The sequence below is a fragment of the Neolamprologus multifasciatus genome, chromosome 7 (genome assembly GCF_963576455.1).
Source record: "Neolamprologus multifasciatus chromosome 7, fNeoMul1.2, whole genome shotgun sequence".
In the NCBI taxonomy this organism is placed as follows: Eukaryota; Metazoa; Chordata; class Actinopteri; order Cichliformes; family Cichlidae; genus Neolamprologus; species Neolamprologus multifasciatus.
In genome coordinates, this window is record NC_140445.1 from 51916694 (window position 1) to 51943035 (window position 26342).

A 26342-nucleotide genomic window follows, 5' to 3' on the forward strand; every position below is an offset into this window, starting at 1 on the left:
GTAGATGGAAATACTGTCTATTCCTGTACTGTTGTCCTTTCCACTTCCTTTCCTCAGAGGAAGTGCCACAGCTCAAACTGGGTGCTGTGCTCTGACTTCTGACATGTCACAAAAGGTTTCCTGCCTAACATGCAAATTGGCCTGTGCTTAAAAAAATGTTATTAAATCAACGTGTCTTGGATGAGCACAGAAAGTCATGCGTGTAATGTTAGATTATTAAAATCAATGTGGTCGATTGTGTTCAGTGACTCAGCTGTGGTGAAGCCTCGCAGGCAGCTAGCAGCTACAGCTGTCAGTGCCACTCAAAGCTGACAGGCCCTAATAATTCAAACATTTAGCATTAGTGAAGTTTGAATGGAATCGAAAATACTTTATTGTTGTTATACAAGTATACCGATGTTTAGACTGCCATCTCTCCTATGTTCACCAGGAAAAATGAACATAAATAGATTATTATTCAAGATGGAGTGGTTATATAGGGGGTGCAAAGATAGTCCTGAAAGTTATTGTCAGTGCATGTTGTTCTAGTGTATGGGGGGGTTGGGTGGGGGTGATGAAGGCCATAGCTCGGGGGGAAGCTCAGCTTGTGTGGGACTGTATTAATTTGTTTGTCTATCTGTTTGCCTGATGGCAGAAGTTCAAATCGAGGCTGACCGGAGAGGGAAGTGTCTGAATTGAGGCTGTTGGCCTTCTTCAGACGGTTGGTGTAGACATCTCTGTGGTGTCATAGCTCCAACCCTACCACATGCTAGGCAGTGTTCACCAACAGTGTAGGTCCTTCTGCTCAGCAGCTGTGGAGCTTCTGCACCGCACCTTGATGCTGTTTGTGAGGATGCTTTCAAAGAGAGTTTCATTCAGCAGCAGCAGTTTCTGGGGGAGCTGTGCTTCAACTTGATGAGTTATTGAAAAAATGAACTCACCTTACAGTTCTTATGAAGGTGGGTATTAGTTATAGAGACCAAAAGCTTCGTTGTACAAAGCTATAGACGTGTCTTTTTCTTCTATAAAGTGATGCATTTTAACAGCGGACTCCATCTGGTTTGACTCACTTGGCCTCAAGTGCCGATTAGAGGAACTGCAGATTTTGGCACTTTGTGGTGGGTTCATTGCTCAGTTCTTGAGGTTTCTGCATGTTTAAAAAAATCAATCTGGCATCACAGATGATGCAAGAGACAGAGAAGCTGACAAATGGCAGTAACATACGGAGGCTTTTAAGCATTTTTATTGAAGGCATTTGTTGTCTGTGAAGGTTCTCAGTCATCCAGGTCATCGTAGTCTAAGGAGCTTGGAAAGAAAAGCGTCTGGACCTCTTGAGCTGCTTGAAGACGTTTCACCTCTCATCCGAGAAGCTTCTTCAGTTCTAAGGGTCCAATTGGTGGGGACCCTTAGAAGCTTCTTTTCTTTCCAAGGTCCTTAGACTGAAGGCATTTGTTCTTATGCACACAAAAATCATCAATTTTGTTTAAAAAAAAAAAAAAAAAAGGAGGGAATAGAAGCTTGACATCCATAGTTCATAAGCACTCACTAAGTACTGGTGCTTCAACCAAAATGAATTTGTTCTAATTCCCTTTCAGCCCTTTCAGCAGTTATCTGTGTAAGCACTGACACTCAGAATGGCCATGGATATTAGACTGTATTATTCAAGAATGAGAAATGCCTGCATTGGAAAGGTGAGGGCAGTGTTTATATAAGGAGTATATTCTTACTGCATTATGATACTACAGTTTCCTCTGCTATCTCTATTGTGAGTGGTATTGAAGCACGTGATTTATCATGTGCTGATGGCTTGCACACAAGATAGATGTTGATGATGCAATAATATTGTCAGAGCCTGAAATAACAGCACAGACTAATCAATTAGTGGCTGCCTTGATGTTTAAACTGCCCACGGTGCTTCGGCGCTTAAATGTCAGTGACAAATTGGCAAGGGAGATTTCCTTTAAAAGGAAAGTCATCGAGCGGATGTAGATGAAACCTTTTCTCTAGTGTTGACTCGTTCTCTTTGTTGGACCCTCAGTGGCCTGGCCTTTCTAGTCCTCCCCTCGAGGTTTCGTCCTATTGTTGTGCTTTCTCAGCCGCCTGCGCTGATCTCTCTTCGCACCCCCCCATAAGCGATTCATCGAGGCTCTGCGATCCTATTGGTGCTCCACTTTCCCATGGAAGGGTTTCCATGGAAACCAAAAAATAATGCAGACCCTCAACACTGTTGCTCTTCACCGGCTAATAGCTCTCTAAACAGGGGTTCAAAAGAGACTGCCACTGCAACGGGCTTCATGGTAAAATCTGACCACTCTGTACCTGATTACAAACCATAATGACGAGAGTTACTTACATATATGCTGCTGTTTGGGATAAACTGCTGCAAAACTGAAAAGGATTACAGTGTTGCATTACCTGGGCATATCTGAGCTAAACCATATGGGGAATATTTTCTATAAGACTCACTCAACAAGGCTGCCCATGCATGCGTATCCACTATAAGGATGTTAATGATTTCCCGAGCATGTGTACCTTGTATTGTCTGAGCTCAGGGTGCTTAGATAAGGGAGTGTATCATTCCAGTGCATCTCCCCACTTCTCAGATTTGTCCACTCTCCTCAGTCAGCCTTTGATTGCCTTTTCCAGATGTAATCAGCGCCTTCTATTCTATATGGGGCTGGCAACGTCAGTTGGGTTTTGTGTCCTGGTGAATCTGATGTCTGCTGGCAATATGGTGTGTCTGCGGGATGATGTGGCTGGCTCTATCAGCCAGAATACTCTTGGGATATTCTCCATCCCCGAGCCTCTGTCAGAATGAGAATACCCTGCCTGTATTTCACCATCTAATGTGGCAACAGCCGCTTGCCGTTCATGTCTTCGTAGGCAGCTCTCTCCATATTTGATGCGGTAGTTGTCAGTGCCAGTGCTTTGAAACTGGCTCCAAAGTATTGTCAGTCAAAACTGTGCTGCTGACTATTTTTGCACATGGAGGCTGAAATACCAGCAATTTAATTGCCTCTCATTGCGATATCGTTATTTTCAGCTGGGAGACAGTTGTGGCAAAGCAGTTTAGAAACAGGAAAAAGTTTAAAGCATTTATGCTCATTAGACACACTCGGCTGGAGACGTATCTTACACTGACAGTTAAAGCCAGTAACGTGCGGTAAGAAAGTAAGGTATTCTACTTCCAGTGAATAATGCATGAGTTCAGATGCTCATCAAGGTCAAGTCGCAAAATGCATGAGGAGATTGTGGTGTGTTGGGTTTTCTAATAAAGGATAGTTAATTAGTGAGAAGATACACTGTTTCTAATACCTCGAGGCAGATATTAAAATTTTACCTGCCCAGAACTTTGGTCTGGGTTGCTGCGACTAAAGGCAGTGCATTTTCCTGTTCTGTCCCTGTTTAATTTTGCCTTCCAGCAGAGAAGTGGAAAAATTCACACAGAGAAAACACTGTTACAGTCCTAGATTGGAGCACTACGGGGAGCGAGCGCTTCATACATAATAAATGCAAACTCGGTCATTTTAAGTGTCCTAGAATTTTATTTTCTGGTTTTTTTCTGGGGTTTTTTCCAAGCTCTCGCTCTTACTCTGCTCAGATGACTTACGTGCACCAAGACAAATGTACCACTTTTCTTTCTCTTCGCCGCTGCTTCACTGTTCATTCATCTCATTACCTCAGTCTTGACCTGTGCTCCTTCTGCTGTGCTTCTCTCCAACAGCCCATGAAAACAGGAGAGGAGAGAAAAGCGAGAGAAGTCATCAGCTTCACCTGAACGAAGACGAGGAACAAGCAGATACACATGGTACGGTAGTGTTTTATCTGCTAAAGCGGCACACGCGCAGTTTTTCATTTTCACCTTATATTTATGTGTTAAACACATTTCCTTTACATTTTCCTCAGTATATGTCTGGAACATGGGGGTGTTTCCATGAATAATTTCTAGCAAATCCAACAATAATTCCACTTCAGCACACTTAAAATTGTTTGAGAGGCGCTGCATAAAGAGGTTGTTGACAGACTCTTTTCAGTAAGATGCTGACAGCACGGGCGCAAAACCATTGTTATCGCCGACAGGAGGCACAGTGCTAGAGCAAGAACCAGTGTGTGTGTGTGTGTGTGTGTGTGTGTGTGTGAAGCCGGTCCTGCAAAGAGGCAGACGTGCTTTTGTCCCTTTGCTATCATAGCAGTCTTGCACTGGTCTTTGTTAGTCCCTGATTTGCATTGGCATTTGTAGCATTAGTATTCTAGACACAGCAGAGCAGCAGACACGTATGGATTGAAAGGTTAAAGGGGATGTTAGACCCAGACACATCAGCTGCAGTCAGTCATACATGGAAGCATAAAAAGCATCCAGTGAAGCAAATAATATGTGCTAGATGTGCAAGTGACATGTAAGATTATGAGCAAAGTCGAGCTGTTTTCAGTTACATAAGTATTGATTTTAAACTTTTCATTTTAGTTTAATGCAACGTGTGTGTTAATGCTCAAGCAGTCACTTGTTGGGTGCCCTTCAGGCGCCTTACGGTCAAGCCACACTGTGCATGAATCTAATAAACCTGGCAATGACATCAGGTTTGTTGGATGTAGACTGTGCAGTGATAATGGCTGCTGAACTGGAGGCTATGACACGCACAGTTGCAACCCCTGCTCTTTCTTTCTTTCCATGCTATGACCATCTTGGAATTTTCCCAAGCTATCTTTGGTTGCAAGATCATTACCACCTTTGAACTTCTCTATGGCTATGATAGGACTGCAAATCTAACGGTCCTTTTATGGTTTTTGTATTATTGCCCTTGCGGATGGCGGCATGTGCCAAAAGTGGCACCATAGCTGTTTGATTTTTTTTTTCTGTGAGCTGATGTGCAGCCGGCATGGTTGGGTTGAAGATGGAAGGGTATGATTGTATTGGTCTTTACCGCCATGCAGTAGCTTGAAGAGATCAAACACTTGGGAGAAAACGTTGAAGAAATCTCTGATCGCTTTGCTTCCTCTTTCGACTTCTTCTGCTGTTATACCAACACTGATGCAGAGGTTTTTTGTAAGTGGCAAGGATGTGTTATTCAGGAGATGACTACAGCAAATCTGGTGCTTTTTTTTAAACTAATAGTATAAAATGGTTTGAGTGATAGTGGCTCTGTAGTGTAGTGGTTAACGCATTCACTTAACACAAGCAAAAGTTTAGGTTTGACTCCAGCCCAATCTGGAAAGTACGAGAAACAGATTTCAGAGTGAACTCTAAACTGACCTGTATGTGCAGCGAAAACTATTCAAATGTTATTTTATAGATGTAAACAAGAGGACCATAGAAACCAGCCGTCATGGTTTCATTTGTAAGTCTTCTGTGCTGTAGGTGCCAGAAAATATGTTCTCTAATTTGATTTTCGTGAGGAAGAGGATCTTAACATCGGCTTTTTTGTGGCACAGTAGCTGCTACCTGTATACAGAGCTTTATGTGGATATGGAGTTGCAGCAAAGAGGGGTGGGATGGTGAATCTGCTTCATGGAAATTATGTTATGTAAAATTGAGCATATAAAGGACCGCTTTAGCCCACGAGATGCTCTGCTGCACTCTGCTCTGGTGAGTCATGTGAATTTTGATTCACCGTTACAGCTGAGGTTCATTTGCAAAGCTTTAAGACCTAAATTTGATTTAGAATCATATATGAAGAGTTCAGCTTTTATATATGAGGAGTCACACCTTGATGCATGCTCAGTTGTTCAGCTAAGGAAATTCAGGAAAGTGGATTTTGTTCATCTGGGCGTTGTTTGCAGTGGGAGTAACGTTTTGTCACTCATTCGAGTCACTCCCTTATAGTGGAGGAACTGCTGGTTTGATTGATCTAAGAAACAAACATTCACATTAATAAATAAACTTAAAGGAGGAAAAAATATAAGCCAGGATATAAGATTTAAACATCCAGTCTAGACTGTCTTCCTGGTTTCATTTATAAACATGTCTTCCCGTGCAATCAGTGGTTTCTTTTATTTCTTTTTTTTTATTTCAACATTGTTGGGTGGGGTCACTTTCAGTTTTACCTTGAACCAGCTTTATATTTGAGTTTCTTTTCTTTTCTGTTTTTTTTTTTTTTTACTTTACTTTTACTTTTACCACAGGACAGCAATTGAATGAGACAAATCCAGGACAAGGATATAGAAGAATCAAAAGAACAGCGCAAATAGGAAAACAATTAATGGAAAAGGGGGATTGTGGGGATATAAAAATGAGTGTAATGCAAATTGTGCGAAGATCTGCTGTTTGAGTGGGTTCAATCATGTTCCCCCAGTGATCAAATAAAAGATGGGACAAAATAAATGCTAATGGTAACAATAATTTCAGCAATAACAACAATCCCTATCTTCCTGTATGCTGTAAAGTATGCATGTATAAACCAATATACCAACCCATGCACATACAGTTAAGCTGACTTATCTAAGTTTAAACTCTATTAGTTTCCTTAGTGGTTTTGCTCATCTCAGTCTTAAGATTTAATAACTGCAGAAAAACACTTGCTGACTCACAGGCATATAGACACCCTGGACCTAAACTAGTACCACCTCATAATTGTCTTAACAAATCTGATAAAACTGACGACATCTAAAGACATTTAATGTATAAACCTTTAATGATGGATACATGCACAATGATCTAAAATGAAATAGTCTTCTTCTGCTTCTCTATTATTTTGGGGTTTCTTTCTCTGAAGTCTGTTTTTTAAACTTTCAGTTAGTTTAATCAAAATGTAAGGTGTGTTTAAAGCTAGTTTAATTTTCTAGTTGAGTTTCTGCTTCCAATAATCTCTCTGTGATGTTTGCTTGGTCCTTATAGTTATTATGTGATGCCATCTGAGGTCTGATTTGAGCTTTCACTTGAGGATTTTTTTTTTTTCTTTAAATAAGGAAATGTGGTGGAATTAAAAGCTCATTTTCAACAATCTCACCACAAACATTAATCTAGTTCTTATCCACCCTGGAATGAAAGGCGAGCTTTAGCTCCTCCTTTACAGTTCAGTATTTAAAGAAAAAACCGCCATCCACCGAGAACCAAACAAACTGGAATAATCTTTTAATTTCTCTGATACATTAAGTATTGCTAACACGCTTTTGGTTTACTTACATCAACTTGTTTTGCAGTGGGGCCTCAAATATACAGTATGCCGTTATCTCTTTTATCTGCGGCTTCCACAAAAACACAAACGTTCACATGCTTTATCCTCAAGGCTTTGTTTTGATCTTTGCATTGCACTGAAACCCCAGCCTGTAACACAAAGTAGGTTACACTGTTGTTTTTTGGTTTGGTTTTTTTGCTATTTTTCTTTTTCATTTTGTTGAACTTTCGCCAAGTGCGTGATATGTGTGTGTGCACGCCACACACAAGAATCATCAGTAAGTGATAAAACAGCTTTTAGGCTTTCCACACGGGGGAACTAGCTGTATTCAAACTAGCATATGGCCTTGCAACAGGGTGTGAGTGATTGCTCATTAGACAAATGGCTGGCCAAGCTGTCCCCCCTGTTGTAAAGTGCTCTGCTCTGCTCCCCTTTGTTTTCGAACAGGAACTCGAGCTAAGTGGAGATGCCAAACAGTCCTCTGCAGACAAAGGCCACTCTCACCCCATATCCGGGTTGCCGTAGAGACCAGAGTCTTTTTTTGGAAATATTCCAGCACGTGATTTAGGAAATCCTTCTGTTTTGAAAGATGTGTATCGTTTGCTTAAGAAATAAGATTTTTAATTTTTCGTAGTTTTGTTTTTTGGGGGTTTTCAGCCTGGATTTAGTGATGTTTGGTGACTTGCGTGTAGTTTGTGTTCCTTTGTCTTTTTTTCCCCAGTGTCCTGTTCTTGTTTAGTGCCCTGAGGCTAAAAGTGTTGTCTTTCCTGAAATAGTCCATTGTTTACTTCTGCAAAGGCCATCTGTGATGATATGGACATCCGACAGAGACAACAACCTCGTATTCAGTGGCGTTTAAAACAATATTCAGTGTTAAGAAAATAATTGTTTAATTGTTTCTTGCCTGAGGGTCAAATGGTGGTCAGGGATGTGCTGGTGAAATTATTGACTGGATTTTTCCAAGTTTTTGTAAAGCGCGGAACTGATATCGATTCTTCTCCCTGTGACTCCGATATATATAAGAAGGAGACTGAGAAACTTGTGGAATAACCCACAGAAGTAGACAGTGCAGTGATATAATTCCCTCGGTTGTTCGCTCAGTAATTTTAGACCATTTAGTTTTGAATTGAGTTATAACTCATTTTTGTGGAAAGCCCCAAAGGCAATGTGTCATTCTCTAAAAACGTGGGAAAAGCCTTAGCCGAGTCCTAACAGCCGGCAGCGCCGGAGTGTTTATGTGTTCATTGTGTGCTGTTACCACATGCCCTCACTACCAGACAACCAGTGGACTAAGCATTGGAGCTCTAGGGGATCAATGCATCATTGACCATGTGCCCGGGCCTGGTATCGATCCATCCTCACGCAGCCAGTTTGTATCTTCGCTCAGCCAGATAGAGGTGCCGAGACGATTACGTGAAAGCCTCTGCTATGAGCGAAGGAGGATCTCACACACAGCAGGGTTCAATAGAAGTCAAAATCTGCTCATCACTCAATCACGTCCTCTGCTTAAGATAACTATCGAGAAGTTATTAGCGCTCTTCCCCCTCCCCCGTCCAGTAGTTCTAATCTAAGGAGCTGGAGAGTCGATTTCGCTGTAGGACTCGGAGCAACTGTTACTACTGAACTAACAGCTGGATGTGTGCCCAGTTGGGATGTCAGGAATGTAGCCTGCAGCAGTGTTGACAACACATGGTCAGTCTGTTTCTTAGTGTTCATTCTGGGAGTTTTCCTCTTGTTAATCAGCCTGGCTTTCAGGAGTGTGTCAGCTGCCTGGTCAGAGGACTGCTTCCTTCTGGGGTTCACATAGTGTCATTTCAAACTGAGTAGGCTAGGAACTGAAATCTGAACTGGAAAAATAGAAGAATTTGACTTTAGATGAAAATTAACTGATTGAAATGCCTATTGTGTGTGTATGTAGTCTTTTAGTTCATTGCCTTAATAGTGAGTTTGTACCTATTCTGAACTTTTATGCCTCTGAGTGGCTGTAGCTCAGGAGGTAGAGCAGGTCACCTACTAATTGAAAGATTGGCGGTTCAATCCTTGGCTACTACAGCCTGCATGCCAAATTATCCTTGGGCAAGATGCTGAACCCAGAGTTGCTCTCTGATGCGTTAATCAGAGTTTGAGTGTGCGTGAATGTTAGATAGGGGCTTGTTTAAATATGGGTGAATGAGGCATGTTGTGAAAAGATTTTTGAGTAGGTTTTTGGGGGGTTTTGCATAAAAACTAAACCAACATGAGAGAACCTTACTCTGGAAACATAATGGAATTAAAGTGAACTGAAAACCAAAAATAAAAAAATGAACAAAAAAAACGTGAAAAATACCAAAGTAGCCTGTCTGCACCAGTTACAGTGCTGGAGTATAACTCTTTTGTAGTCCCAGCACGAATTGAATGAAATTATAAAGGGTTTTGCACGACTGAACCAATTCATCATAAACTGTCCACTTTTGGAGGGGAGTAAACTAGCATTCCCTGTAACGTGCAGGAGCTGATGATATTTTGTGTGTACTCTGAAAACTCATTAAGCTAAACTTGCCTGAGGAAAGACAAGTTAAAATATCTACCTGAGCATCTAACCAGCATTAGGACCTTTGCTTTAGCTTGCCCGGCTCAGTGTCTGCACTCCTCTCTGTGTTAGAGCTACACCCACACACGCACACACTGCGAGCTGCCTTTGAGCTACTTTTGTACACTTTCTCCGTGTGGTTGTTTGCTGTTGTCTGAAAACTGTATGCCCTCTAAAGTATACAGTGCTATTGCTGTTTAGCATTCAGTGCACTTCAAAGCTCCTCCGTGTGACAGCAGAGCCCAGGGCTCATTCTCTCCTAATTGGAGGTTCATTAAGGACTTGGTGCGCCTCACGGGAACCCATTTCATTGCCAGAGGAGCCTGTCTTTATTCGGATTTGGGGGTGTTTACTTGCTGTGGCTGATCTAGGAAGTCATGGAGAAATATGAAAATGGGTTTTTAATTGAGATAAAGGCTGATGTGGCATGTGTGTGGTCCCCTAGTGTCATTGTCGGAGGGTATTAGCGCATGCACGGAGAGCTTAGACTGGCATGCAGTTGATGACAAAACACACCTGCTCCAGCTGCAGTGGGGAGCCTGGGAACGAATGTGTCCTCCCCAGGGTTCAATTACAGGTGATCACTTAGAGGGTCAATGATATTTAAAGGGGTCAAGATACAACCCATAAAATCTCGAGAGGATTTCAGTATTAATGATTGTTTTTAATGCAGGATCATGCTCAAGATGAAGTGAACTTGCTGCTTATGTGAGGGTGGAGGATGGCGACAGTTTGACGAGGAGCAGACACAGAGTGTCCTTGTAATTCTGATCCTTTTGTCCAGGGCAGCGGCTGGGGGAGCAAGGGAATATGGACTGGTTTCATTAATCCTGCTGAAAGTGACATCTTCAAGGAGAATCACCCACGGGTGTGCTATTTATATGTGGAGTACTTTCAATCTAGTCTGTGTCTTCCTTATCTTTTAATTACAGCGGGTTGACACCACCATAATGGTTGATCGTGTAGGTGCCGACTGAACAGACTTCTGGTTTTATGAGTTAGGAATGGGAAAAAAAAAAAGAAAAAGAAAAGATCTATTCCTCACGCTTCCATTGAGACGAATATAGGTCGGATCAGTTTGTCCTCATTAGAGAGCTCTTGCTTCTTTTGGTAGTGTGAGGTTGATGTTTTTAGGATCAGTCCACATCAATTCACCATCAAACTCATCTGTGCCAATTTCCACAGCCTAAGCTGACTGTAGATCAGTTTTCACCAGGAGTAAACAATGGGTTCTTAGCGCCGCATGACATTTTATGATGTCAGTTACAGGAGATGGAGACAGATTTGGCATTTGCTGGATGCCTTGGGGCGAAGACTGTCGCTGTAGCTTGTCAGATTGAGGACATACAGTATTTCCTGCATGTTTAAAGAAAAAATCCAGCACATTGTGTAGTTGTAGCAGTGCAGTACTCCTCACTGTTTTTGTGTGTGCATGTGTGGCATGTTTATTTATAATAGATTTTAGCCAGTACAGCGTGTTATCTTAACACATCGCTAGCATTGCTCAGCGGCCCACCTGAGGAGGACCAGCCTTTAACCTAGTAGCAATTTTTCAAAAGTGATATAAGCCTGCAGCTCCTGGGGTGTGAACCATGTTTTTCCTTGTCTACATCATATACACTGCAGAATATTCAGAGAAAGCCTTAGTGGTCTGATCTCTGCGACTGGCCAGTGATCGATGAGGACCTGCGATCCCACAGGAGTCATGGGAAAGACCGGTTTGTTTACTTTGCACTTTCTCCGGGGTCTCAGTGGCACTTTGATTTATACCATGCTGCTTTTCAACCATAGGCTTGTTATTTGGAGCCTGTCTGGGCCCTTACACTATAACCCATTTTATTCTTAAATATTCAATGCATTTTAATGCACAGAAGAAAATTGGCTCCAGATCTGAAAGTCAGCTTGACCCTGAAATGGGAGCAAAGAGCAAAAGGGTGAAGCTGGAAAAGAAATCGGACATTTTGTTTAGAGAATAAGAAGTGAGCTGTGCCCTGAGAGGTTTTCCAGCCGGCCCTTTCCTCCTCCTCCTCCTCCTCCTCCTCCTCCTCCTCCTCCTCCTCCTCCTCCTCCTCCTCCTCCTCCCCTCCTATTCATTCAACCTCTTCATCCCCTGCCTCAATAAATACAGTTTGCACCCTTCATAAGGGCCCAGAATTGACAGGCTAGAGCTGGAGGGATAGGAATGGACCTTTTCTGATGCTTTTCTATGAGACTGTAATGTATGCAAATCTCAGTTAAGACCTCCTGTGCCCTCATTAGACCTTTCTGGGGCTTAGGAAAGGGAGGGGTTAATTAAAACCCATCTCAGACAATGAATCTGTTGGTTGCTCTCAGAGTACCACTAGAAGGGTAATCAATACCTAAGCATATTATTATGATTTACAGAAAGTGTTTAACCATAGGTCTAAATCAATTTCCTGGGTCCAAAGAGGAAAGCGGTAAAGGGGAACAAACAGAAGCATAAGCCCTCTGGCTGGTGAGGAGAGGAAAAGTTCTCTTTATAGGGTAGCTTCTTCTCACAGCAGACAAAGAATGCCGTCATATCTTTAGTACTGTTTAATTTTATTGTCACGGCAACTTATGCGAGTTAACAATGCAATTCGGGGGAAGAAAAAAAAAGCTTTTCATGAGGCTCGCAGAATGAAAAACAAACCAGTGTTAGTGCGCTGTAATAATAGAAAAACAGATTAGAAAAAGATATCAGTTCTGCCTTAATTATTCACATGCTTTTCTTCTGTGGGAAATAATTGCTCCAGCAGCTCAAAACTGCTTGTGCCTAGGCAGGGCTTTGTGCTGGGCTATGGTTTATCATACCTGAAAGCCAACATTCGTGAGTCTGCTGTGTGCAGCACAGGGATGAAAGGGTCAAGGCGGAATGAGATTTGAGCGACAGCAGAGGGTCTTCAAAGATGGACGGGAATCAAGCCCGGTGTTGATCACAACAGAGGTTTCACTCCTGCCTCGGAGAAGCAGAGAGAGATCACCCAGAGGAGTCCTTTGACATCACATCAAGCAAAGGAAAGCCTGCCTACACGTTATGAAATTACAGCTGATAGATGTTCTGCAAGTACGGATAAAAGAAGTGCGAAGAAGGCATTTAAACATTTTCTTTTTTTCAATTTGCAGGTGCAGTGTGTAGCTGTGTAAACCTATTTACAATTCCTCTGAGAAATCGTTTTTTAATCCGCTTGTTAGCCAGCCTCAATCCTGGCTATCACTATGGGAGAGCAAATTAATAATCAGAAAGTACAAAGCAAAGAGTGCCTATTCATTTCTGCCAAATAATTAATTTTCTTCCTTCACTGAGACTGCAATTACAGCTGCCCCACAGATTGTTTTCATTTCAGTTTGTGCAGAATGTGTAGATATGAATCCTTACACAGTCCCCAGTAGGGCTGTTCGATATAACAATATATATCGGATGACGATATAAAAACGTCTATCATTTCATTTTACACTATCGTTTGTTTCGTGGTGTCGCAAAATAAACAGTTTACGGCAATATTTTTTCATCATTTTGATGGTCACTGTAGTGGTTATATTAATTTCTTAAAGTTCTTTCTTTCTCTTATATTTAATATAACCACACTACGGACGGACAAGCTCCTGTTTTTATGCGTTGTCGTTAGCAACAACGACGGTAAAACCATCGCATGTCCGCTTGTTTATTTTCCGCATAAACCTTTCACAATAAAGCTCAAGATCCTGTTGAGACTTAAATAAACTTACCCACGTGAAAGACTATGTGGAGTGCTTACTGTTGAGAAGCAAAAAAGCGCCGTCAGGTGCTAAAAAATAAACCTTAGACTCAAACGTTAGAACAGGCTTTGACCTGTAGCACCCTGTGTAATAAATACTCACAAAGAAAACGGCGGCTGTTACAACTTATGTCTAAAAATGTATCGTTTCATGCATCGGTTAAAACACTGGCCTCCAGGTACACGACGCCCAGCTGGAAACACTTCACGCAAGTCGAGCTGCCCGAGATTCACAGAATTTACAGAAAATGTTAAAGTTTTGTGATTTATATCGTTATCAGATGATAAATGTCTTGTATCGATATATGAGATTTTGGTCATATCGCACAGCCCTAGTCCCCAGCTCACAAAGGCTGAGGGAGAAATCTTTTCATCTGCAGCTTGAAAGGTTAAACATTTGCTTCAGCGAGGGCACGCTGCATTTTTAGGTGTACTGGGCCATGGATTCTTAGACACCCCACCCCACACACACACTGCCGCCCCAGTGTTGTCTGCTAATGCAGGAGAGGTGTTCTTCATTAACCAGGAGTGCTTCTAGGATGGGTCTTCATCAAGCAAAGTGTGTTTGTGTCAGATGGAGGGTGGCTGATGGGAGCACAAGGCCTCTCATTACATTAAGAAGAAGAAGAAGTTCCATAGCAAAGGCCATCTCTTGTCGGTTAATGAACATGGAACCCCAGTCAGGACTCATTTCCTTAAAATGCTTCAGAGATGGACGTCCCCTCCAGTCGCACTAACATAGGGTTGCCATTTTTCCGGAGACAGGAGGAGCTGACAGGCGGCTAAGTTTGAGAGCACGCTAAAATGAGATGTGTCAGATAGGTTGACATTGTGCTGCCTAATCTCGTAGTTGCTTGGGGATTTCCAGGACTATAGCTGGGGACAATGCACCTAAAGGGATAATATGAGGATTTTCATCTGAAATTGGACCAAATCAGCTGACAGCCGTGCGTGTGTGTGCTGTGTGTTTGACTGACAGAACTCATTAAGAATGTGAGCAGGTTCTGGCAGAGCATCCTTTTCTTGGCAGTTTCAACGTAATGCTTATCCAGGGTGCAGGAAAGTGGGGAATACTGTGAGCATTTGGCAGGAGTCATTAAGTGGCACGTTTTATGTTGTGTTTAATGTTTTTTCTTTCAGGGGCAGGGAGAGGCTTCAGCACGGGGGACAACCATGGAGGGGGACTGTCTCAGCTGCATCAAGTACCTCATGTTTGTCTTCAATTTCCTCATCTTTGTGAGTATTTTTTTTTTTTCATCTCTTTCTCAAAGACACTTAATCTGGCCATCTCTGAAGTTTGTGTCAATCTAATGATTTAAGAAGGGCTTCTGCGTGCTCCCCGCCTGACTGACTAATGGAGCCACATTTGCATTTCATTAGATGAGGCAATCTTGATTCTATCAAATTCTCTTTTGATTAAATTTTAGTGTGCTGACACACATCTGAGGGACATTGTGCCATGTGGAGTTTGTGACTGGCACCTGAGTTTATCGGTCTTGATCAGACAATCAAGGGTAATCCTGTTAGTCTGAAGCCGTAAAGTGGGGGAGGGTCAGAGTAAGAAGGTTTGTCTCTTTTCCTGCTTTATTAAGCACAACCAAACCATTTAGAGTCTCTGTTTAGATGAGGTTGCTCAAGGCTGAGGTAATAATGCAACCAGCAGAGCAAAGAATGAACTTGACTGTCGGCATCACTGTAACAACTACTTTTCACAGCTTTTTTTTTTTTTTTTTTTAACTGTGTCTAAGGCCGTTTCACACTCGTGTAACTCGGCAGCATTTCTTTTAAAGCCCAGTGCCTTGAAAATGGCTGCTTCTTCTCCTCGTACCACAGAGTGGCTATCATTTGCACAAACCCCAGGTGACAGGAAGAAGGGGATTGGGGTAAAAATGTTTAAAGCTCAGATCTATTCCCCCTGACTCAATATCTTCTTTTCTTAATCACATGAGTCACCCCACAGTGGCTGCGGAGAGGATTTTATTAAAGGGAGGATGGGAAAGGATGGAAGCTCATTGCATTTCTTTAGCAGGTGGGGAGGCTGGGAGGAGTAGTTCAAGGGGGTAGATTTATCCACCCTTACCCCCACTGAGGTACTGTGGCTCTGCAGATACCCAGCCTTTTATTTTAGCTTTACCTCCAACCTCCGTGGTATTTGCATAGCTAACAGTGGAGAAAAAAAGTCACTGTATGACCTCTGGTTGAATCTTTTGAGTTGCTGGGGATACAAAGCTACTATATCTTCTGAACTGTCGATTTCTATTTTGTCTAAGTAATGTACTCTTTCTCTTTTGTCGTTATCAGCTGGGGGGCTCTTTCCTCCTCGGAGTGGGAGTGTGGGTACTGGTGGACCCCACAGGGTTCAGGGAAATCGTAGCAACCAACCCCCTGCTATTCACCGGTGTCTACATCATCCTTGGTATGGGAGGCATGCTCTTTCTCCTCGGCTTCCTGGGCTGCTGTGGAGCCATCCGTGAAAACAAGTGTCTGCTCCTCTTTGTGAGTTGGCTGACAAAGTCGAAACATAGCTGTGTTACCGCTCGTGTGTGTGTGCGGGTGTGTGTGTGTTGATTATTCTCTTTGTCAGTCTTGAAACAAAAAGCCAAAAGAGCAAAATGCCTTTGTATGTTGTCTTTGTGCTGAGTGAAGTGAGCACCACCAAAATGTGATTTTTCACTTTCCTTTTCTTTCTTTTTCTTTTTTTAAACACATGAACATGCACTTTTTTTTGTCTTCACTCTCATCTACCTTGTCATACTCTTTCTCACCCTTTCCTTTTGTCTTATTGCAGTTCTTCATGCTCATCCTCCTGATCTTCTTAGCAGAACTGGCTGCTGCCATCCTAGCCTTCATATTCCGGGAGCATGTAAGTTTCTTAAAAAGTTCACCCCCCCTTTGATCACAAATCTGCAGTTGGGCTGAGTGTCAAAACGCAAGGGCTCAGATTCTTACTTTTTGTACTTCCAGACCTGACAGCTGCTAATTTAAATCATGATTCTGAAAATTTCTTTTGACTGTGTTCAGGTATTGCATAACTGTTTGTATTTATACCATTGCATTCCTATAACAATGTTGTGCTTGTGATGCACAGTTAAAAATTGGGATCAAATTCTATTCAGCAACCACAGATGCACTCCCCATGTCAAAACCTGTTTGGTACCTTACTCATTATGCGTGTGACCACAAAGATTTAGCCTAATCTAGCCTCGAGTCTGTAGCCCCAAACACATATGAGGAGCAGATTGGTGGTGAGCTCACTTTTTTGTAACTCCACACCACTAGATTTTGCCGTAGCACCACCAGATTTCCCTGAGAAGACTTTAATGTGTTAAGTTAGCGCAGTTCCCTAATATAAATGACACTCAGCCCAACCCAGAATTCAGTGAAATCATCCGAAGTAACCGATGTTATCTGTGTGACGCTAACATGTGCGCCTTCGCTTTAGCTGACCAGAGAGTACTTCACCAAAGAGCTGAAGAAACATTATCAGGGCTACAATAACAGCGACGTCTTCACCTCCACATGGAACGCCATCATGACTACAGTAAGACCACCACACACATGGCAGAGAGCTGACGTAATGCAGCTTTTACCGACTCACCCTTTCCACCAAACAGTCTGTGGAAACGTTAAGGTTAACAGCCAGGGCTATATTTTATAGATAAATCCGAGACATTTAGGTCAATATTCATGCTGGATTGCCGCACGCACACTGTGGACCACAGGCCAGTGCGCAAATGGGCGCTTAACAATAAGGGCTTCTTCTTCTTCTCCTTCCTCTCAGTTTGACTGCTGTGGGGTCAACAGCCCAGAGGATTTTAAGGAAAGCATGTTCAGGATGATGAACCAAAATCATGTGGTGCCAGAAGCCTGCTGCCAGCGTGCCGCTCAGACTGCCGAGTCAGCCTATACCAGCCAGGAGCAGTGCTTATCGGGCAATATGATGTTCCGTAATAATAAGGTAACTTTTCACATCCACCATGTCAAGACCTCTCTCTCTCTCTCTCTCTCTCTCTCTCTCTCTCTCTCTCTCTCTCTCTCTCTCTCTCTCTCGCTCACTCTCACTCTCTCTCTCTCTCTCTCTCTCTCTCTCTCTCTCTCTCTCTCTCACTTTCACTTCCTTCTTCTACCTCCTCAAGGCTTAATTAGAGCTGAAGACGGTTGAGGGGTGACATCCAGGGACTAGCTGACTCCTCCATGGCTGATTAGTGCTTTTCTGTGTTTTGGGTGTCACAGAAGACCATCTTACTGTGTGGTAGAGCACAGAGACAACAGCGCTATGTATGTGTCTGGATGTGTGCGTGTGTTTTGTGTGAGATATATACACACACACACGTGCATGCCCACATCCCTGCTCACATGGCTTCTATGTGCACAAAGGAAGCCTTGAGTGTAATTACAGTGAAAGCTGATAGGAAGAGCTTTTTTACTGCAGTCTCCACCTGTTGTTTTTCAGCCCATTAGAACAATGAGAGATATCCACCGTTTGTGCCTCGCTCTGTTCATTCACACAAAGAGCTCTCATTAAAAGCCAGTGAGGCTGGAGGCCCTTCTTCCCACTCATTCAGCCAGGCCTTTGTTCAGACTCTCACTCAGTTGAAGCTGTGATGTTACTTTAATTGTCCCTGTAATTCTGCAAGTTTATAGCCTATTGATTCTCTGCTGAGTGTCACGTCTTTGTGTCCACAGGGTTGTTACTCTGCAGTAGTTGACTACTTCGAATTGTACATCTATGTGGCTGGAGCCCTGGCCATTGTGGTGCTAACCATTGAGGTACGAGCAAGTTTTAAAATATGCAACCTTTTTTTTTTTTTTTGCCTCCAGTGTATTCTGAATATTCATTTTAGAAAATTTGCAAGGCTGCTTTAACCCAAGGCTATTTGCCTGAATACGCCAGTGTTATGCTTTTTGAATAGCAACATCGCCACCTTGTGCTAAAATTCAGTATCACAGAACATACTGGTTTTTAAAATGAGGTGAATATTGGACAGTACAGTGTATTTATTTCTATTAACAATTTGGGAGGGAGGGATTTTCTGTATGTGTGCTCATTATTTCTTTTTCTTTCCCTCTTTCCTCAGCTTTTTGCCATGGTTTTTGCAATGTGTCTCTTCAGGGGAATCCAGTAGAGCTGCTCCATCCACGAACTTCTTTTTTTTTTCTCTAAAAAAGAAAAAGGGAATTCAGGAGAAAAGAAGAAAAAAAAATGGACATTTGTAAATTTTGTGGATCTCTTTTTCTATTGGCTAATTGGTAGAAAAACAAACTCTTGTACTTCACAGCTGGACTTTTGAGGTACTGGGTGATTAAAAAAATATACAAACACACACAGACATAGAGCCACACACATTGCATTGAGACTAGACTAGAGAGAAAACTGATGTTTAAAAAAAAAAAAAAGATTTGTGTGCAAAATAGAAATGGTAATTTGTGGACCAGGTCTTGAGCAGATTGGGTGTAAAGTGGACCGGGGATGAGGACCAGGTGAAGCCTGAGCAGAAGGCACTGCACTGACTTTTGGATGAAGAATATTTATATTAAGTAAAGTTGGCTTGACTGTAAAAATGAAAAATGTGTTTCTTGTAAACTCTGGCTGTTATCCTTTCCCCTTTCATACTGTATAATGTAATAACCTCCCTTCCTCCACATGCCTTTTTTACAGCCACACTTCTTCAATGCTGTATTATATAAGCTCTGTTTATTTGTGTGTGTGTGTGTGTGTGTGTGTGTGTGTGTGTGTGTGTGTGTGTGTGTGTGCGTGTGCGTGTATATACTGGATGCTCTTTATGAATGTGTATGAGCCTATTTGTATGCATGTGAGCTTGTGGCTCTCCGTGATCTCTCCCAAGCTTCAAAGCCAACTACTCTAATTCTTTTTTTCCTGTTTGTATGGTGATGTTTTATTGCATTAGTGGTTATATGTGGTTCTTGGTGGTGAAATGTGTATGCCTTTGTATTAGATTCTTGAAAAGTAAGTTACATAAATGGCATTTTACCTGACCCTTCCCGTGTGTTTTCTCAAGCTGGTTGCACAGTTTCACACCATTTTCATTTTCTTTTTTTTTAAATGAAAGGTTGACCCCGTTTATAAAGACACTGGTAAGTAATGATATTGCATCACAGGATAATTAAAAACAAGTGTTTGTTAAAAGATTATTGTTTATCAAGTCTAGATAACTTTTAAGAGCTTATGTCACATTTATGATCATTTATAGGATACATGTGACTGTTACACATTTCCCACATGAAATTATTCTTCTGTGCTACTGAAGTCTGGAAACAAAGAAGGGGTTTTATTTGCTGAATAGCCAACCCATAAGAAAATGCCATTAGCCTTTAGTGTCTATATATATTTATATGACTCCTGGTGTAGCTTTTGTAATGAAATCAATCTCAACCATATTGCTGGAGTGCATTGATTTTATTTGCAAAAAAAAAAAAGTAAAGGTATTGATTAGAAATGCCTGTGGACATTGATCTATTGCAGCAGCCTCAGAAAATGGCAGAAGAATACATCAAAGGGGGGAAAAGGGAGGCATGCAATGCAACAAAAAAGCATGGTAGGGATGAAAATGAAACCCATCATTTGTGGAATTTGCATTAGTATCACTTTCAGAGCAAAGAAACCGATGGAAATTGAAAAGACACAAAACTGTTTAACACGGGTAAAAATGAAGGTTAGTTCCTACATACATGAATCTTCACTTGTTTTGCCATCCTAATTTTTTTAATGTCTTTTTTTTTCCTTTTTTTTTTTTTTTTCCTGCATATCTTTTTCCATACTCCTCCAAACAGCGTGCATGACAAAGCCTACTAAAAACCCAAGTATGGCTTTGTTTGACATTTAGTGAGCAGGCAGCCTGTTCCAGTAACAAATCCACATTTTCAGCAAAATGTAGCCAGGATCATAGCAACTGGTAAGTGATATCCAAAGAGAAGCAAAAATGCTTATTCTGTAACATAAATATTGTTTTTAGAGTAGTGCTTGCAACCTCAGTCCTGCTGTGTGTTGCTTGTTAGCTTGCTATAGTGTTTGAGGGTTGTGCTACTAACAGTTAATCTTTCTATTTGCATATGCAAGCAAACCGATTGTGCAAAGTACATAGGCTGTATTTTGTGGCATGTAAATGCCGGTTCCCACAGACTTTGTGCAGAAGACAGATGGTGCTGAGAGAATCCTGAATTTATGGAAGAATTCTGTAACAGCAATTTAATATTGAAGTCAACTTGATAGGGTTCACATTGTAGAATATTTCTGAGGTGGACATAACTTAATCGTTTGAAAGGCGAGGTGATGCCTGTAAAGTCTTCAGTCTCTTTTAAAGCCAGCAGAGGGCGACGCCTCTGGTTACAACAAGAAATCTCTGGGAAAACAGCCCTTTGGCTCCTTTGATTGATGATCTCAGTAAACGCGTTCCTGATTACTTTATGGTTAGCTTCATGTTTTATTGACTACAGCAGAATGTTTAGTTTATGAATTGGCCCCCACGCCTCCCCTAGACTTAAAAAGGTCAAAAAGCAGGTTTTGTTTTCAGGCAGCCTTTATCTCCTAACAAGCTGCTACAGCACGAATGTACAGTGTCTCTCAGATTCACCCCTTGTTCTTTACCTCCACTGTGAAAAAAGGTAAAGAGTTCTTTGCATGTTTAAATCTGTCTGTCTTCTTAAATGCCCACACTGAATCTGTCTTTTGTCTAACAAGTAGTCGAATTTCAAGCTTCAACTCAACAGTTGCACAAACCTTTTGTGGTTCTTGGCTCTGTTGATGTCACTTAGAATTCTTCTCCATCTAAAATAAAAAAAATAACCAGGCTTCAGCTCCTCGGTTCTCATGATGACAGCAGAAAACTGTTTACTGAAACCAAACCAAGAAACAAAATAAGGAGGTACAAAGAAATGACACCCTCTGTCGATTCTCAGGTTTTACATATCAGGAGACAAGAGTACACAACGTGTGGTAGCAATAGAGCTAACTATCTTAGGAAGAAGGCCAGGGAGGAACCGCTTTTCTTTTTAGACCTCTTTAACCCCCCACTCATACACTAGAATAACTTGAACTGATAACACTGATGATCATAGGAGAGATGCCAGTCTAAAATTTGTTGCACTTAAAAAAAATGACTATTCTATTCTGTCTGTGAAGGTTCTCAGTCATCCAGGTCATCGTAGTCAAAGGAGCTTGCAAAGAAAAGCGTCTGGACTTCTTTAAGTTACTTGAAGACGTTTCACCTCTCATCCGCGAAGCTTCTTCAGTTCTAAGGTCAAATGGTGGAGAGTCCCAGATATAAACCTAGTGGGAGTATCCCCCCACAGAGGGACAAAAGGACCCCCTGATGATCCTCTAATCGCCTGAGCCAAGGTGTGGAACTGGGTGTGGGTCCCAATCAGCCAGAGTTTCGGGTGAGTTCATTGTGAAACCTGGCCCCACCTTATCATGCGAATTCCTGAGGTCAGATGGCCCAGGATGTGAGTGGGCGTTAAGGCGTCTGGGAAGGGATCTCAAAACTGGATTATAGATGGCAGAGAGTTGGTGTCGTAAACCACCACCTCTGTTCAGAGATGGTCGCTCACAGTGGACGTAAATGGCTTCTTTCATTCCTCTTTCAAACCATCTGTCCTCTCTGTCCAAAATGTGAACATTGGCATCCTCGAAAGAGTGTCCTTTATCCTTAAGATGCAGATGGACAGCTGAGTCTTGTCCTGTGGAGGTGGCTCTTCTGTGTTGTGCCATGCACTTGTGAAGTGACTGTTTGGTCTCTCCGATGTAGAGGTCTGGGCATTCCTCGCTGCACTGTACGGCATACACCACATTGTTAAGTCTGTGTTTTGGCGTTTTGTCTTTCGGGTGAACCAGTTTTTGTCTGAGCGTGTTGCTAGGTCTGAAATGCACCGGGATGTTATGCTTGGAGAAAACCCTCCTGAGTTTTTCTGATACACCGGCTACATAGGGGATGACAATGTTGTTGCATCTGTCCTTCTTATCCTCCCTCGCTGGTGTCTGATCTTCTTTTCTGTGCCTCTTTGCTGACTTTAAGAACGCCCATTTAGGATAGCCGCACGTTTTGAGTGCTTCCTTTACATGTGTGTGTTCCTTCTTTTTTCCTTCAGGCTTAGAGGGAACATGTTCTGCCCGGTGGTGTAGGGTCCTAATTACTCCAAGTTTGTGTTCCAGAGGGTGATGGGAGTCTCCACCGTTTGACCTTAGAACTGAAGAAGCTTCTCGGATAAGAGGTGAAACGTCTTCAAGTAACTTAAAGAAGTCCAGACGCTTTTCTTTGCAAACTATTCTATTCTGTTTGTAGATAGTGAAAAAGTCCTTAGCAGGTCTTAAAATTAGGTAAATACAACTTTAGATGAAACACATGACACATCACATCATGTCATATAGTTATTTAAACATAACTCTGGTGTTTTGAAGCCATTCTGCTGTAGATTGTCTGATGTGGTTGGGATCATTATCCCGTTCTTTGGTTCACAGAGGAGTTCAGAGACTACAAATCAACCACCCTGCACCATCGTGCTTGACAGTTGGCACAAAGTGTTTGTGCCGATTTGCTTTTGATTTTTATCAAACGTGGCACTGTGCATCTTGGTCAAACATCTCCACTTTGGTCTCGTCTGTCCAAGGTGACCCTGATCTGGCTGAATTTAGTGGGTTATCCACTCCTGTGAATACTGGTATTTGTCATGAATATTTTCCACTTGTGCTTGTAAACGGCCTTACAAACCTTCTCATATTGACAGTCAGCAACAACTAAGATATGATTTATTTCCTTTTTGGGATTTTATTACCACCACACCTGAATGCTGCAGATCAGCAAATGGCCCAAATTTCAGCTTTTACAGAGATGTTCACACTTCCTGGTGATGATGCATACAATTAGCAGAACCCAGCTGCTACTCACCCTCTTAATTCCTATAGAAGCAGCAGGATTGTAGTTATTACATGCTGCTTTTGAATGTCGGTGTAGGTTTTGCTAAATAAATCATGACAGTATAATATGTCATATGTTGTTGTTTAACTGAGACTGATTTTCTTAATAAAAGGTTAGATTTGCCAAACATGAATAAAATCAGTATTTGCTTCACTTTAAACGATTGGATTATCCTCAACATAACACAGCTGCCTACAGTCATCTACTGCAGGCATCCTACAGTATATATGTGACAATATAGCATACTTTATAACTGGATTTAGCAACTAAAGCAAAATGAACTGATGTAGGTTATCTCATCCATACTTTAATACTTTAAATCATCCTCACTAATCTGTGCTTGGGATTCCCCAGGGCAACATGGAAATGCCACACACAGACTGTATATCCAGTGTGATTATGATTATCTGGATGATGTGAGGTTTTTGGGTTTTTTTTTTGCTTTTTTTGTTTTAAGAAAAAATGGATGACCGACATTAGGTTTGTCATTCATCTTTGTCATTTGGCTAGTTTTACAGCAAAAATTAATATATAGCACTTCATAATATTATAGTCATGTTAATGGCACAGTGGGTTACTGCAGCACTCACTTACTTCAGTTCTAAATGAGGCATCGTATCATTTTTACATGCCAATCAGAGCATGTTGAACATCACTCTAATTTTTTAACCTGGTTTGTTATTCGGTCTTATTATACAATCTATCATTTCTAATTGTATCTATAATTTGTGTTCATCCTTTCTTCATAAACCATTTACACTGTTCACAGTCTCTCAAAAACTCAACCCAACCCAACATATGATCACAATTTTCCTAACGACCCTATTAAGAGTGCACTTTTACACATGCATGAATAATTGTTAAGCTCAAGGTGTACCAAACAATGACCAGCTGACTTCTTTTAGTTTCGCTGCCTCATTACCATATACTGGAGCTCATTATTGCCACCTCAAATAAAAGAAGAATGTACAGCTTTGTTTCTTGTTCCAGAAATGCCAAAGGCATTAAAAAATGGTCCCAAACAGTAACCACCGGTGTTAAGTGAATTGTTGCCAAACTGAATCAGTCCAAGTTCCATTATTAGAGCTCACCGGGATGTTATTTTGGAGGCTTTGGAAACCGCAGCATTATTATTCACTCTGCAGTATTTAAGGAATTTAATGTGTATCATCTGTTCTATGAGGACAAGAAGAGTCTTAATTGTCTTATTTCAAAATTTAAAGTTTTTTAATACAGAGTATAATCATCCCCCTACTATACTACACATTTCTCAATATGTTGCTTTCAAGCCAGACTTTCTTGTCATTTTGAAAGTACTCTTGATCAATAGTTCTCTGAGCTTTCTGAAAGTTTCTTAGGGCATTGGCTGCTTTTTCACTCATTTTCAGTCCATTTCTTGTAACTGAACATTATCAGAGAAATGACTGATGAATTATTCAAGCAAAAGGGAACAAAACCCAAGGAATAGATACTTTTTTAAAAATTAACAAAAAACCAATTTTTATTTGCACTTTGGGGCACTTTTTTTTACTTACCACTTGTTACAAAAATGCCAAATGTATTTAGCTGAAAGGGTGATTACCTCACAAGTGTCAGCAGGTTGTGCTGAGAGAAAAGGAGCTTTTAATTAATAATTGATCCAACTCCATTTGTGTCTTATGTCCGTCTATTTTTGCACATGTTCCAATAAATTCACTTTTACACATCACTGTAGATGTTAAATTAGTTGTGAATAACGCCAATTTATTTAAAATTGTGGTTATTTTAAGGCAGCAGTGACTTAATTCACCACATGAGGGCAGTAGCATTCCTCCTCCTCCTCCATGCACTTCTCTTGAGGCTACGTTTTCTTCTTTAAGCATGAACAAGAAGGGTCTTTTGTGTAACGGGTGTTTAACGTCGATCCCAGAGTGTAAATCTGTTATCTTTAATGTCTATAGATTAGGTTGTTTTGTATTTTAAAATGGCATAAAGGATCGCCACAAAACGCAGCATCGCCAGTGCATGTGTTAAAGTGTAACAGATCTGTAAACAGTGAAAAACCTCTCAAGAGACCTGATTGTTTTAATCCTGCAAACATGACATGACTGTGAAGCAAATTTAAACAATGTGGTGCTTTAAGCACGTTTTGCATTTGACCTTCTGTTAATGACTTAAGCACCAGTAGCAGTTTGTGTGTACTCGTGCCCCCTCCACTCCCTTTGCTGTCATTTGAAATGTTCGGATCTGCTCAGGATCTCAGCAGTGAAGCCTTACTGGTGTTCAGCACAGCGCTTCACCATCGTGGGTGTTTACTCTCTGCAGCACGCTCGGCTCACCTCGTTATATGTTAATGAGGCTCCAAAAAGCACTCCACAAAGTCGCGGGAGACAGTGTACTGTGACATTTATTGTGTTGTCCTTCTGCTGTTCTGCCTCTGGGATATCATAGCTCGACACACATTTGGACCCATGAAATCAAACTAAAACCAGCTGAAATTCAAAATCTGGCATCTTCGATCTCCATTTAACAGTTCTTTCATACAAGGGAAGAACACCAAAAGAAACATTTTTGCTTTGAGTTAGTGAAATGAATTGACAGTTTGTGGTTTTAAGAAAAAAACTGCTTTCAGTGTGTGATTATTTTCCATATTAATTGGTGCTGCCAGAACTTTTGGATTTTCTAATAGAAGAACAAAACCCTGTAAGGCATTATTTGAGAATACTCCTTTGTTCTCCAGTTATGAGTTACTGGGGTTGGATTTGAAGTCCATTCACTACTGATTAAGGACCTAGAAGGTCTTAAAATATTGTTAGAGTTATTTATTATTATTTGTTTATTTATTTATTCGGTTTGTTATAGTAAAGGGCCAACTCAAAGGATTGATGTCGTAGCAGTTACCTCTTTGCTCGAGTGTATGTTTGCACCGCCGCATATCTTCTTTCCTCATAAAAATTCCTACCAGGAAGGAGAGCGAAGGAGTGAAGGATGGGGGTGAGGTGAGGCCGAGGGG

The 26342-nt window shown here is 41.5% G+C and overlaps 1 protein-coding gene and 1 long non-coding RNA gene across 2 annotated transcripts in view; both read left to right on the top strand.

Moving 5' to 3' along the window:
• The window catches only part of tspan18b (tetraspanin 18b), a 35429-nt gene extending 16014 nt beyond the window's left edge, over positions 1 to 19415 (top strand). Inside the window, exons 2-9 of the mRNA XM_085166775.1 lie at positions 3704 to 3787; positions 14559 to 14654; positions 15720 to 15914; positions 16207 to 16281; positions 16861 to 16959; positions 17200 to 17376; positions 18105 to 18188; positions 18497 to 19415. Of these exons, the coding sequence (XP_085022901.1) occupies positions 3785 to 3787; positions 14559 to 14654; positions 15720 to 15914; positions 16207 to 16281; positions 16861 to 16959; positions 17200 to 17376; positions 18105 to 18188; positions 18497 to 18544 (777 nt within the window). The 5' untranslated portion in view covers positions 3704 to 3784 and the 3' untranslated portion in view covers positions 18545 to 19415. The remainder of the gene's footprint in view (positions 1 to 3703; positions 3788 to 14558; positions 14655 to 15719; positions 15915 to 16206; positions 16282 to 16860; positions 16960 to 17199; positions 17377 to 18104; positions 18189 to 18496) is intronic.
• On the top strand, positions 3794 to 9241 carry LOC146515315 (uncharacterized). The gene is made up of 2 exons (XR_014875133.1): positions 3794 to 5167; positions 5213 to 9241. It is a non-coding gene; the product is annotated as an uncharacterized LOC146515315 (long non-coding RNA).
• Positions 19416 to 26342: the final 6927 nt, after the last annotated feature.